A 12,500-nucleotide genomic window follows, 5' to 3' on the forward strand; every position below is an offset into this window, starting at 1 on the left:
CCATCCAATTTTGACACTTTACAATCTTCACGTCAACCCTTTTCTCACCCGTATTGGTACAAATCCCGCCCCCTCGGCTAGGATTGGCTTAGAAGTCTCACCTACTTGCACGTACAGATGATTAGCCAATCAGACGTAGGAGGCGGGGCTCTTTTGACCAATCCCGGCTGAGAAGGTGGTACTCGTCGGAATGCGGGTGGGAGAAAAATAAACCACACGTCATTACGTAATGCGCTCGTTTCAGTCAAACTGGAATAAAAACAATACAAGTTAAAATTATAAATCCTCATCACGTGATTGTATTTTAGTCTATTTTTGATACGTTGTTTTTTAAAACACATCTAATTCCAATTACTTACAGTTTAGGGAACTCAAGCACGCATTCTGTGTGTGTGTGTGTGTGTGTGTGTGTGTGTGTGTGTGTGTGTGTGTGTGTAAAATAAACCGTGGCTAAAGCTTGTTATTTTTAGTGCAGTGAATAAGTGTTTGTACCAGAGATAATCTCCCTACCATGCAAGGACTACCAGCTGTGTGGTGAAGATGATGATGATGAAGATAGATAGATAGATAGATAGATAGATAGATAGATAGATAGATAGATAGATAGATAGAGGGGGTTTGATGGAGACGATATCTAAGTAGACGGGTGAACAGGGAGAGAAATCACACAGATAAACAAAGATTGTAGATGGACGGATGAATAAAGTGATGGATGGAGAGTTTGAAGGATGGTGTGATGCAGACAGACAGATGTGTAAAATAATGTATGGATTTGATACATAAATAGATAGATAGATAGATAGATAGATAGATAGATAGATAGATAGATAGTGTGATTGATGGATGGGGTACATGCACACATCATTTGGAGATGGTGATACCCCTGCTCATTTGTGTGTGTGTGTTTTGATTCAGGTCTGTGAGATGGGTGCATTCCTGGACAAGCCGAAGATGGAGAAGCAGAACGTTCACGGTGAGGGGAACGGGCTACGCTATGGCGTGAGCAGCATGCAGGGCTGGCGTGTGGAGATGGAGGACGCTCACACAGCTGTCATCGGCCTCCCGCATGGCCTCGAGCCCTGGTCCTTCTTCGCCGTGTACGACGGCCACGCCGGATCGCAGGTCGCCCGCTACTGCTGCGAACACCTGCTTGAGCACATTACCAGCAACCCCGACTTCCAGGTAAGACACGCGCGCATGCACGCACGTACACACACGCACGCAGACAGGAGGACCAGAGTGTACATTTTGTAAATCAGACACTGAGTGGGGATTAGCAGGAGTGTGTTCCCTCTGGCATTTCAGGGCAGTGGTGGAGGAGCGGAGGAGCCGAGCGTGGAGCACGTGACGTCAGGGATCAGGACCGGCTTCCTGCAGATCGACGAACACATGCGGGAAATGTCTGAAAGGAACCGGAGCGGCTCGACGGCGGTGGGAGCCATGATCTCACCGCGACGCATCTTCTTAATCAACTGCGGAGACTCCCGAGGGCTGCTGAGCCGCGCCGGCGCCGTGCACTTCTCCACACAGGACCACAAACCCAGCAACCCACTAGAGAAACAGCGCATCCAGAACGCAGGAGGTTCCGTCATGATCCAGGTGAGCACACGCTGTTAAATAAAACATGACTGTCACTACGAGTCTTAATCTGGATTATTTATGGAAGTTAGTTTGGGTTTAAGATGCAGATTCAGTAAAGAACTGATCGTTTTTATAATATTTATTAACCTAGCAGGAAAAGTCAAGCTCTTCGTAACGACTCGTCTCCTACTTTTACGTCCCTCAGTCCCAGCACTCTGAGTTTAATCAGTAAATAAAATGACAATATGAGTAAATCATGAGGTGGTGAAGATCTTTCTCTTAAATAATAAGTGAATATTTTGTTTCTTTACTTCTCTGTGCAGCGTGTGAACGGCTCTCTCGCCGTGTCCAGAGCTTTGGGAGATTTTGACTACAAGTGCGTGAGTGGGAAAGGCCCCACGGAGCAGCTCGTTTCCCCCGAGCCCGAGATTTACGCCATCGAGCGCTCCGAGGCTGAGGACGAGTTCATCGTTCTGGCCTGTGACGGCATCTGGGACGTGATGACCAACGAGGAGCTGTGTGACTTTGTACGCTCGAGACTGCAGGTCACCGATGACCTGGAGAGGGTGTGTAACGAGATTGTCGACACCTGTCTGTACAAGGTGAGGAGAAAAGCGCTGCATAGAAGGAGGAGGAGCTTATAGACCTCGTGGGTGACAGCAGCTTAAAAGATTGTTCTAAAGATTTCTCCCCTTTTTGTGTGATGATTGCAGGGAAGCAGAGACAACATGAGTGTGGTGTTGGTGTGTTTCAGCGGCGCACCGAAGGTTTCGCCAGAAGCCGTGAAGAGAGAAACAGAACTCGACAAATACCTGGAGAATCGAGTAGAAGGTACGGAATAAAGCATGATGATCCGCTGTGACGTAGTTTATTTTACACCACATCCAAACCACACACTTAACCGCTCACCCACCCACCCACCCCACCCCCCCCCCCACACACACACACACCCCCCACACACACACACACCCCTCCCTCCTGTATAGAGATCCTGAAGAAGCAGAACGATGACGGAGTACCAGACCTCGTGCACGTGATGCGAACGCTGACATCAGAAAGCATCCCTAACTTACCGCCCGGAGGAGAGCTGGCCAGCAAGTGAGTCTCTCTGAACTTTTTAGGGTGCCAATATTAATGCTCTGGGTCAGAGAAGTACAAGACAGGAGCCAGTGGTCTGTTGTGGATAATTATGGGAAATAAAGCACCTCCTAATGACCCGATGAACCGATCAGAATGTCAGAAGACTGGCGTAATAATGAATATTCATTAGATTTATTTAATGTGACTTGTTCAAGAGACAGACAGACAGGCAGGCAGACAGACAGACAAGCAGGCAGACAGACAAGCAGGCAGACAGACAGATAAGCAGACAGACAAGCAGGCAGACAGACAGACAAGCAGACAGACAAGCAGGCAGACAGAATGACAGACAGACAGACAGACAGGCAGGCAGACAGACAGAATGACAGGCAGACAGAATGACAGACAGACAGACAGGCAGGCAGACAGACAGAATGACAGACAGACAGGCAGACAGACAAGTAGGCAGACAGGCAGACAGACAGACAGGCAGACTGAGAGACAGATAGACAAACAGACAGACAGACAGACAAACAAAACATTCTGAAATCAGACATTGAACAATGTGACTATCAGATTTTTTTCTGTTTCTAGGCGAAGCGTTATTGAAGCAGTATATAACAAACTCAACCCCTACAGGAATGAGGACACAGTGAGTATGTGTATGTGTGTGTTTGTGTATGTGTGTGTTTGTGTGTGTGTGTGTGTGTGTGTGTGTGTGTGTGTGTGTGTATTAGCATGTTATAACACCATCCTGACTTAAATGTTCTTACTGAGACATGTTTACACACTCTATGTTTAACACACCTGAATCATTGTCTCTCTGTGTGTGTGTGTGTGTGTGTGTGTGTGTGTGTGTGTGTGTGTGTGTGTGTGTGTGTGAGCCTGATATGGATCTGATGTATTAATGTAACACATGTTTACACGTTACAGCTCATTATTTGATGTTTTTTTTAACAAACAAAGATGAGGTGATGTTCCTCCAGCATGCAGCGGTTTATCCCCTGTTGTTTAGTTATTTCTCTGGTCCAGTAGCTAAGAACTGAACGGGACCACACACACACACACACACACACACACACACACACACACACACACACACACACACACACACTTTTAGCTGAGTGGCCTCTCACTAGCTGCTCTCTTTCCTCTTCTCTCACCAAAGGACTCTGCGTCCGCCGACGACGTGTGGTAGCGTTTTACAACACACACATCTTCCCCACGTCGCTCCAGCTTCATGCACACACACACACACACACACACACACACACACACACACACACACAGTGGAACCGATGGGACGCCGGCCGAAGAGGTGGAACGAGGGAATCATCCCTTTACACTCAGCTACACTCACAACGGGACATTTTATTCCTCCTTTTTATTTTTTCCTGTTGTTGTTGTTGTTGTTTTTGTTTTTTGTTCGGGGGAGGGGGGGCTGTAATTAATTTGATTCACATCAAGATGTGTGTTTGTATATTTGTTTTTAAAGTGCAATTGTTAAAAAAAAAAAAAAAAGTCCGTATCAAATGCAGCTCGATATTAAATGTACAAAAAAAAACTAAACATTATAAAAAGAGAAAAAAAGAAAAAGAGGAAATCTTTATGCACTATCTGCCTTGTCCTAGGAAATGTCCACTCTTCAGCTTAATTCCCTACATTTCCATCAGGCGTGTGCCGGCGCCGGCTTTTACATGGCGATATTCGGCGCTGCCACGATGTTAGAACAGGAACCTGAGGAACCTGAGACTCTGGACAGAAACAACAGAACACACACAAAACCCACCACCCCATCTAACACAAATCAGTCGTCTTCCCACAAAGTAAACACGACGGCACGCGGCTGCTTAAGGTTTTAAGTGTTTGACTGTAAATTTGTCAGTCGAGTTGTTTTACCCGATGGTGGCGCCGGAGTGCGGCCCGTTCTGCCGGAGTCTCACGTTCACGCGGTCTGCCGTTCGTCTCTACTTCCGGTCGCTCTGGTTGTTTCGGAAACTCTTCGCTCCTCGTCTCTATATGATCTGCTTCAGTCGCACTGCGTGTCCTGAATATCGCGGTGTATCGTGTCACCGATCCTCGGCACACGCCCGATTTTTTTTTTTTTCCTGCTCCTTTGATGAAACGGGTAAACGATAACGGCTTACAGCGCAGAGAGCTTTTTACTTTTCTTTTTTTTTTAAGGATCCATTTGTTTTCTTTGGATGTTTTTTCTTGATTGGCACATAGGACACATTGCTTCAGAGAGTGTGTGTGTATGCGTGTGTGTGTATGCGTGTGTGCGTGTGTGTATGTATATGCGTGTGTGTCTGTATGTGTGTGTACATGTGTGTGTGTGTTTGTGCGCATGTGTGTCTGTTTGCGTGTATGTGTGTGTGTGTGTCTGTATGTGTGTGTACATGTCTGTTTGGGTGTGTGTGTATGTGTGCATGTGTCTGTATGTGTATGTGTGCGTGTGTGTGTCTGTATGTGTGTGTGTGTGTGTCTGTGTGTGTGCGCGTGTGTCTGTATGTGTGTGTGTATATGTGTATGTGCATGAGTGTGTGTGTGCGTGTGTGTCTGTGCGCATGTGTGTGTGCGCTCGTGTGTGTGTGTGTGTGTGTGTGTGTGTGTGTGTGTGTGTGTGTGTGTGTGTGTGTGTGTTTAATTTCCCTTCAGTTCCACAGAGCACTGTTTCATTGTTGATCTTTTACGTTTTTTCCTCAGAAATGTTTGTGTATTTTTTATTAGAACAGATTGTGTAATTTCTCTCTGCTGTGTTCCAATCTCATGTCGGTGCCCTTGTTCCCTTCCCCTTAGTGTGGTACCCGAAGTGTGTGACGATCAGCTCGGCATGACTCAGTGTATTACTGTGTAATAAACCTGTAATTACATAATAAACTGCAGCGTAAAGACCACGACGACGACGATCACACTGATGGTGTGACATAAATAAGCCACACCCACAATCATACACACGACCACGGAGCCGTGAACAAAACCCAGCAGAAGCACGAAGGAGGTGTAGGACGTCTCCCGTCGCCGCTCAGAGTCTTTATGGTGTTAATTAACATGAATAAATAATAAACAGCTCGTTATGTAACAGATGAAGTAGAAATTCTGCTCCTGGAGCTCCTTTCAGATGGGGCACAGAGGAGCGGAGGTTCCAGGGGAAGTGACCAAGGGTACATTAAAAAAAGGGATTGGAACACAGCCTTGGAGTGTCTAAATTCAACTGCAAGCTTCCTTCAACCAAAGCATCATCTTTCTTGTGTGTGTGTGTGTGTGTGTGTGTGTGTGTGTGTGTGTGTGTGTGTGTGTGTCTATGTGTGTTTGGGTCTGTGTGTGTGTATGTGTGTGAATGTGTGTGTGTATGAGTATGTGTGTGAGTATGTGTGTGAGTATGTGTGTGTGTGTGCGTGTTTTCCATGCTGCTCTATTTTGCCGTATTCTCCTTTCTGAACATGTTTATATATTTTTTTTATTTTTCCAGCGGAGAACAAACACAAAGATTTTTCTGTTGTTCCACTTTGGGAGTGTGTGTGTGTGTGTGTGTGTGTGTGTGTGTGTGTGTGTGTGTGTGTGTATCTGTTCCTCAGACTCTGGGAGGTTGTGTTTGTTTGTTTGTTTAAACGGGGAACACGTCTGAACACTGTTAGCTGCCGTGTGTGACGCATTAACGGACTCGTTAGTGATTTTCCCCCTGAGGCAGTTTGCTGTAAACCTTTGTGTAAAATCTGATTTCATTTATGCAGAGAGAAACACACACACACACTCACACACACTACACACACACACACACACACACACACACACACACACACACAGGGGTTGTCTGTATAGTTTAGTTTGTGCTCATCCTCACTCCTGCTGAGCCCAAATTCAATAATAAATCAGATTCTATAAAAATGCAGCTTTTATTTTCAGCGTTTGTTCATCAGATTGTTTTCCAGCACTAACGAAGCTTCATTTACCACAAGTGACAATCTAACAACAGATGATGAATCTAAACCATCTGAACTGCCGAGGGGTCGTGGAATAATCTGACAGAAAAACCTCAGAAACAAAAAGAGAGCAGGTCCGTCTGTCTGTCCCGCTTTCTGTCTGCCTCTCCGTCTGTCTGTCTGTCCCGCTTTCTGTCTGCCCCTGTCTGTCTGCCCCTGTCTCTCTGTCTGTCTGTCTGTCTCTCCTTCTGTCTGTCTGCCCTGTCCGTCTGTCTGTCCACCTCCTCCGCTAGTCTGTCTGTCACGTGACGACTATAAAAGGAAACAGTCTCGTGATTTAAATATCCTGTCAGTGCTTATAACACACTCAAAGCACTCTTTCAACACACAAAGGACAAAAACTACACTAAATGTCAGTATTTCAGCAGTACAGGTTTATCATCTGCACTTCTGTTTGTTTGTTTGTTTGTTTGTTTGTTTGGAGGTGATAATAACTACAACACGGCGTATTTACTTACAGCCTTTAAAGCTGCGTCTTAGCTTCAGGGTGTTTTGAGGACAGAAAAACAAAAAAAGACTCAGTTGTCCATCAAACAAGGAGGCAGGGCAGTGTGTGTGTGTGTGTGTGTGTGTGTATCTGTGTGGGTGCGTGTGTATATGTGTGTGCATGTGTGTGCGTATGTATATGTGTGTGTGTGGGTGCGTGTGTGTATGTGTGTGCATGTGTATGTGTGTGTGTATGTGTGCATGTGCATGTGTGTACATGTCTGTGTGTGTGTGTGTGTGTGTATGTGTGTGTACATGACTATGTGTGTGTGAATATGTGTGTGTGTGTGTATGTGTGTATATATGTGTGTGTGTGTGTGTGTGTGTGTGGATATTAACATTAATATAAATACTACATTTTAGCAGTGAAGGGTGTTAGTGTTCTTTGTTTTTAAACATCACACAAGCTCCTGTATGACTGTGAGCAGGATGTAATCCACACCCTGACGTCCTCCACATCACACCTGAAGCTCCTCAGGATGCAGGTTTCCTCCTGGGTGTGAGAGTGACAGCAGCATTACATTCCTCCCAAACTGTAAACGTCTTCACACAAACACTCCGGTCTCAGCTCGATGATGTCACCTAATGAAACTGCCCTATAAAGCACTCAGGAAACAGCTGTGTGATCATCTGATCAACTATTAATCCAAACCTCACAAAGTCACAAAGCTGCATCATAATGACATCACTCTGTAGTGAGCAGGTCTGTGGAACGGCTCTGTTTTACTCGCTGCAAAAGTAATGGCACCTCCGATCTCCTGCACCTCTAAACCACCACCTTCACTTCTTCCAGCTTTTACTCACTTTCTGTCGTTATTATTTCAGATCAGAGTGTTTCATCAATCTCGTCATCTGTGTGTGTTTGTGGGAATAGTGCTTTAAAGTGTGTTAAGAATACACACACACACACACACAGTACTGCTCTCTTAAACAGGTTTTAAAAATTCCACATGTAATGAAAGATGAGTTTGAAGCAAGTGAAGTTATTTACACTGAGTGTCATGATGTATAAGTCCTCATAACTCCTGACTTCAGCTTCATTCAGCCTTAATGTGTGTGTGTGTGTGTGTGTGTGTGTGTGTGTGTGTGTGTGTGTGTGTGTGTGTGTGTGTGTGTGTGTGTGTGTTGCTGTAAATGTACGGTTGTTATTTTTCCTCACACTCTCCTGCTTCTCATGGTCAGTTGGTCAGGTCTCCACTCACTCATAAGCTATACTTTTTTTTTTTTATGAAATGTAGATGTATATTTGTATCTGTTTTTTTTTTGTTGTTTCTTTTTTTTTAAGATGGACAGAATAATCACAGGAACGTTTTCCTCTAACGCATTGTGACCCACTCGTGTTCTAACTTTTGGTTTTTGTTGTCATGTTTAATCAGTTCACACTGAAAATAAACTTTGGGGGAAATTCAGAAGTGTCAGTGATTTTCTCAAGAGTGTGATTTACACTGCACCAGCGCACACACACACACACACACACACACACACACACACACACACACACACACACACACACACACACACACACACACAGAGCAAAGATCCCAGATGAGAGCTGCAAGACCACCGACTCTCTGACCACCACCAGCAGCTGTTTACTGAAGACGGAGCAACAGACACACAGTGCCAGACTGGTAGCTATTAGAGTTCACTGTTTATTAGCACCAGCATTAACACTACTGTAGTGAACAGAAGCAGCTTCATACACACTGAACACGACTCAGCTGATCCACTGCATTTACTTTTACGAGTGTGTAACAGTGCAGTGTAACAGCATGCTGTGTGTTTATGCTGCTTGTGTGTTATATGGAGAGAAAAACAAACCATCAGACTATGGAGTTTTCTGGTTTCTCTCCAAATCTCTCTCTGTTTCTGACTGCGTGTCTCTCTCTCTCTCTCTCTCTCTCTCTCTCTCTCTCTCTCTCTGTGTTTCTGACTGCGTGTGTGTGTGTGTCTCTCTCTCTCTCTCTCTCTCTCTCTCTCTCTCTGTGTCTGTCTCTCTCTGACTGACTGTGTGTGTCTCTCTCCCTTTCTCTTTGTTTCTGACTGTGTGTGTGTGTGTGTGTCTCTCTCTCTCTCTCTCTCTCTGTGTCTGTCTCTGTCTCTCTGACTGATTGTGTGTGTGTGTATGTGTGTGTGTGTCTCTCTCTCTGTGTCTCTGACTGTGTGTGTGTGTGTGTGTGTGTGTGTGTGTGTGTGTGTGTGTGTGTGTGTGTGTGTGTGTGTGTCTCTTTCGGTCTCTGTCTCTCTCTCTCTCTGACTGTGTGTGTGTGTGTCTCTCTCTCTCTCTGACTGTGAGTGTCTCTCTCTGACTGTGTTTGTGTGTCTCTCTGTCTCTCTCTCTCTCTGACTGTGTGTGTGTCTCTCTCTCTGACTGTGTGTGTATGTCTGTCTCTCTCTCTCTGACTGTGTCTCTCTTTGTCTTTCTCTCTCTGACTGCGTGTCTCTCTCTCCCCCTCTCTCTCTCCCTCTCTGACTGTGTGTGTCTCTCTCTCTCTGACTGTGTGTGCCTCTCTCTCTCTGACTGTGTCTCTCTCTCTCTGACTGTGTGTGTCTCTCTGACTCTGTGTGTCTCACTATCTGACTGTCTGTCTGTCTCTCTCTCTCTCTCTGACTGTATCTCTCTCTGACTCTCTCTTTCTCTCTGTCTCGCTCTCTCTCCTTGTCTCCCTCTGTCTCTCTCTCTCTTATCTCTCTCTCTATCTATCTGTCTTTCTCTCTCTCTCTCTCTCTTTCTCTCTCTGTGTCTCTCTCTCCTCTGATACAGTTCTTTTCCCTGTCACTTCATTTAAATGTGTATTTCAGTGTTAATCTTTCATCCCTCTTTTCATTCAGTCAGATTAATTGTGTCTCTCTCTCCTACTCTAGGACCCAGATATCCTTTTCTTCCGGGGATTCAGTTAAAGCAGAAGTGAGGAAACTCAGAGGCAGTGGAGTGTTTTGTGTGTTTGTGTGTTAATGATAACGATTCACTTTTAAACAAACTGATAGTTTCCTTTCTATCGTAAAAATTCCAGTTAACAGACCAGACTCCAGTGTTTAAAACTCAGCACAGTGTTGCTGTAGAACCATTTACTAGTCACTGGTAATTATTATTAGTAGTAGTAGTAGTAGTAGTAGTTAACGATGCATGAACATTGTGTGACCTGGATGAGGATGAGGAGGTCCAGTAAGAGGAAGATCATTCCTGGCTAATTCTTGATTTAAACGCAACTCAGTGTCTGCAATCGAAAGTCGATTCTGACTCGTGGGACCAGTATTAGGATTATGATCACAACATAGAATGACATAATTATTCATTCATTACTTAACACTAGCCATAGCTAAAATCACTGCTAAGCTACAAGGCTAATGCTGAATTCATCTCAACTCAGAGGTACAACAGGAAGGAACCTGGAGTTTTTATATATATATAGAGAGAGAGTCCAACATTAATCCTAAAGATTAAGGCTTGTCAATAGGGAGATCTATCTATCTATCTATCTCTCTCTCTCTCTCTCTCTCTCTCACACACACACACACACACACACACACACACACACACACACACACACACACACACACACACACACACTACCACGTGGTGCTCAGAGATACTGTACTGTATATTATGGAACTCCAGTTTAAAGCAGGTCTCTTTAAATGCCATTTTTTATTATTATTATTATTATTATTATTATTATACAACGAGACGGTGCTCATTGAGAATCTGAATAAAGTGATATTCTTTCTCCATTAAATACTTTTTTTTTTATCTTTCGGGGTGGATCAGGACAGACCCGAATCCCCCAGCGCAAACACACACCTGAACAGTGTCGGTGTTAGAACCTTGTCACGTGTTCACCTGCTCCAACATGACACTCCACTGCACAAGCGCCACTAGGTGTTCAGTTCTCAGTAGTGCGGTTTACTGCTGCTGAACGTCCAACCTCAATAATCACATCTACTCACTGCAGTGTTTGTGCTGACTGAAATTCAGTCACGTGACTCACACGTTTCCTCGAAGTGAAGCTCATCATCCTCTTCATCATCCTCCTCCTCTCTCCTCACACTCTCCTTCATCAGCTTCAGCTTTAAAGAGAAACTTTCTGCTGTTAGAAGCAAACACTTTAGTTCAGTAATGCAGTTTAACTTGAGCCTAATTAAATCACGTGACCGCATTGACGGCGTCCTCCTGGATTTAATTGACCTCTCGGTTTCCTCTCAGATCTCTACAAAATCTTACAACGTTCCTAGTGAGATTTACATTCTCATACATTATGTGCATCTAAACAACAGATGAATTTGAGATGTTAAATGGAGTCATTTATAGTGTGATTTGTCACCAGAAGCCACACAGGAGTGCAACATGTGTACGAGGTCTGTGTGGAAAAGGGATTTAAACCTGTGTATACAAACTACACCTCTCTCTCACACACACACACACACACACACACACACACACTATGGACAATTTTCCAGAGATGCCAATCAACCTACCATGCATGTCTTTGGACCGGGGGAGGAAACCGGAGTACCCGGAGGAAACCCCCGAGGCACGGGGAGAACATGTAAACTCCACACACACAAGGCGGAGGTGGGAATCGAACCCCCGACCCTGGAGGTGTGAGGCGAACGTGCTAACCACTAAGCCACCGTGTCCCCCTCTTCTGAATATTTCTACAACAAATCCTCTTTTACTTTACACACAAGCACACAAAACCTTCTCTTACCAGTTAAACTCTAAACTTTATTCAACTTTATTCACCACCATCATCGACCCTAGAAGGTGGGGAATGGGGGCGTAAATCCCACTTCAGCAGAACTGCAGAGTTTGTGCAGCAGAATCCAAATCCTCAGCTGATTCTTGCAGTTTAAAAACAGATTGTGTTTTAACGAACACTTCTTAACAAAACAGATTCAGACTTTCAGTCGATCAGGTTATTATCAGTTTGCTCTGTTTTACTTTATTAGTTGACGGAGTTTGATGTAAATTGAGCAGTAAAACATTCAGAGCTAAAAAAGATTGTTCAGGATTTTGCAGTGAGAACACAAATTTGTTACATTCCTCCCTCAGAACACACACACACACAAACAAACACACGTGTACACACAAACACAGACATGCACACACATACACAAACACACACTTTCTCTCATCAGAATTCTTGTTTAAGATTCAGTGGGTTTTTTTCCACCCTCTTCTGTGGAGAACCAAGATCTCACATTTCATTTTTTATTTCCCAAGTGATCGAGAACTTTCTGCTGAGAGAGAGAGAGAGAGAGAGAGAGAGAGAGAGAGAGAGAGAGAGAGAGAGAGAGAGAGAAGGGAACACAAGGTGAGAGAGAGAGAGAGAGAGAGAGAGAGAGAGAGTTTGGACCACACTTTTTGGA

General features: G+C 44.6%; 1 protein-coding gene and 1 long non-coding RNA gene across 4 annotated transcripts in view; one reads left to right on the forward strand and one right to left on the reverse strand.

Annotated features, from left to right (window-relative positions):
- LOC125141046 overlaps positions 1 to 611 on the reverse strand; it is a 1,173-nt gene extending 562 nt beyond the window's left edge. The window contains exons 1-2 of the long non-coding RNA XR_007140406.1: positions 360 to 611; positions 1 to 249 (exon numbers count right to left, since the gene is read on the reverse strand). The exon at positions 1 to 249 is cut by the window's left edge and continues 562 nt beyond it. This is a non-coding gene — a long non-coding RNA (uncharacterized LOC125141046). The remainder of the gene's footprint in view (positions 250 to 359) is intronic.
- The window catches only part of ppm1aa (protein phosphatase, Mg2+/Mn2+ dependent, 1Aa), a 10,577-nt gene extending 513 nt beyond the window's left edge, over positions 1 to 10,064 (forward strand). The window contains exons 2-8 of one of the 3 annotated variants that reach the window (XM_047812476.1): positions 916 to 1,182; positions 1,306 to 1,599; positions 1,905 to 2,183; positions 2,295 to 2,412; positions 2,568 to 2,679; positions 3,256 to 3,313; positions 9,996 to 10,064. In XM_047812476.1, the coding sequence (XP_047668432.1) occupies positions 925 to 1,182; positions 1,306 to 1,599; positions 1,905 to 2,183; positions 2,295 to 2,412; positions 2,568 to 2,679; positions 3,256 to 3,313; positions 9,996 to 10,031 (1,155 nt within the window). In that variant the 5' untranslated portion in view covers positions 916 to 924 and the 3' untranslated portion in view covers positions 10,032 to 10,064. Of the gene's footprint in view, positions 1 to 915; positions 1,183 to 1,305; positions 1,600 to 1,904; positions 2,184 to 2,294; positions 2,413 to 2,567; positions 2,680 to 3,255; positions 3,314 to 3,829; positions 6,554 to 9,995 lie in introns of those variants that run through there. The other 2 variants (XM_027167588.2, XM_027167573.2) reach the window with 2 other exon arrangements.
- The last annotated feature ends 2,436 nt before the right edge of the window (positions 10,065 to 12,500 follow it).

This window comes from Tachysurus fulvidraco, chromosome 4 (assembly GCF_022655615.1).
Source record: "Tachysurus fulvidraco isolate hzauxx_2018 chromosome 4, HZAU_PFXX_2.0, whole genome shotgun sequence".
In the NCBI taxonomy this organism is placed as follows: Eukaryota; Metazoa; Chordata; class Actinopteri; order Siluriformes; family Bagridae; genus Tachysurus; species Tachysurus fulvidraco.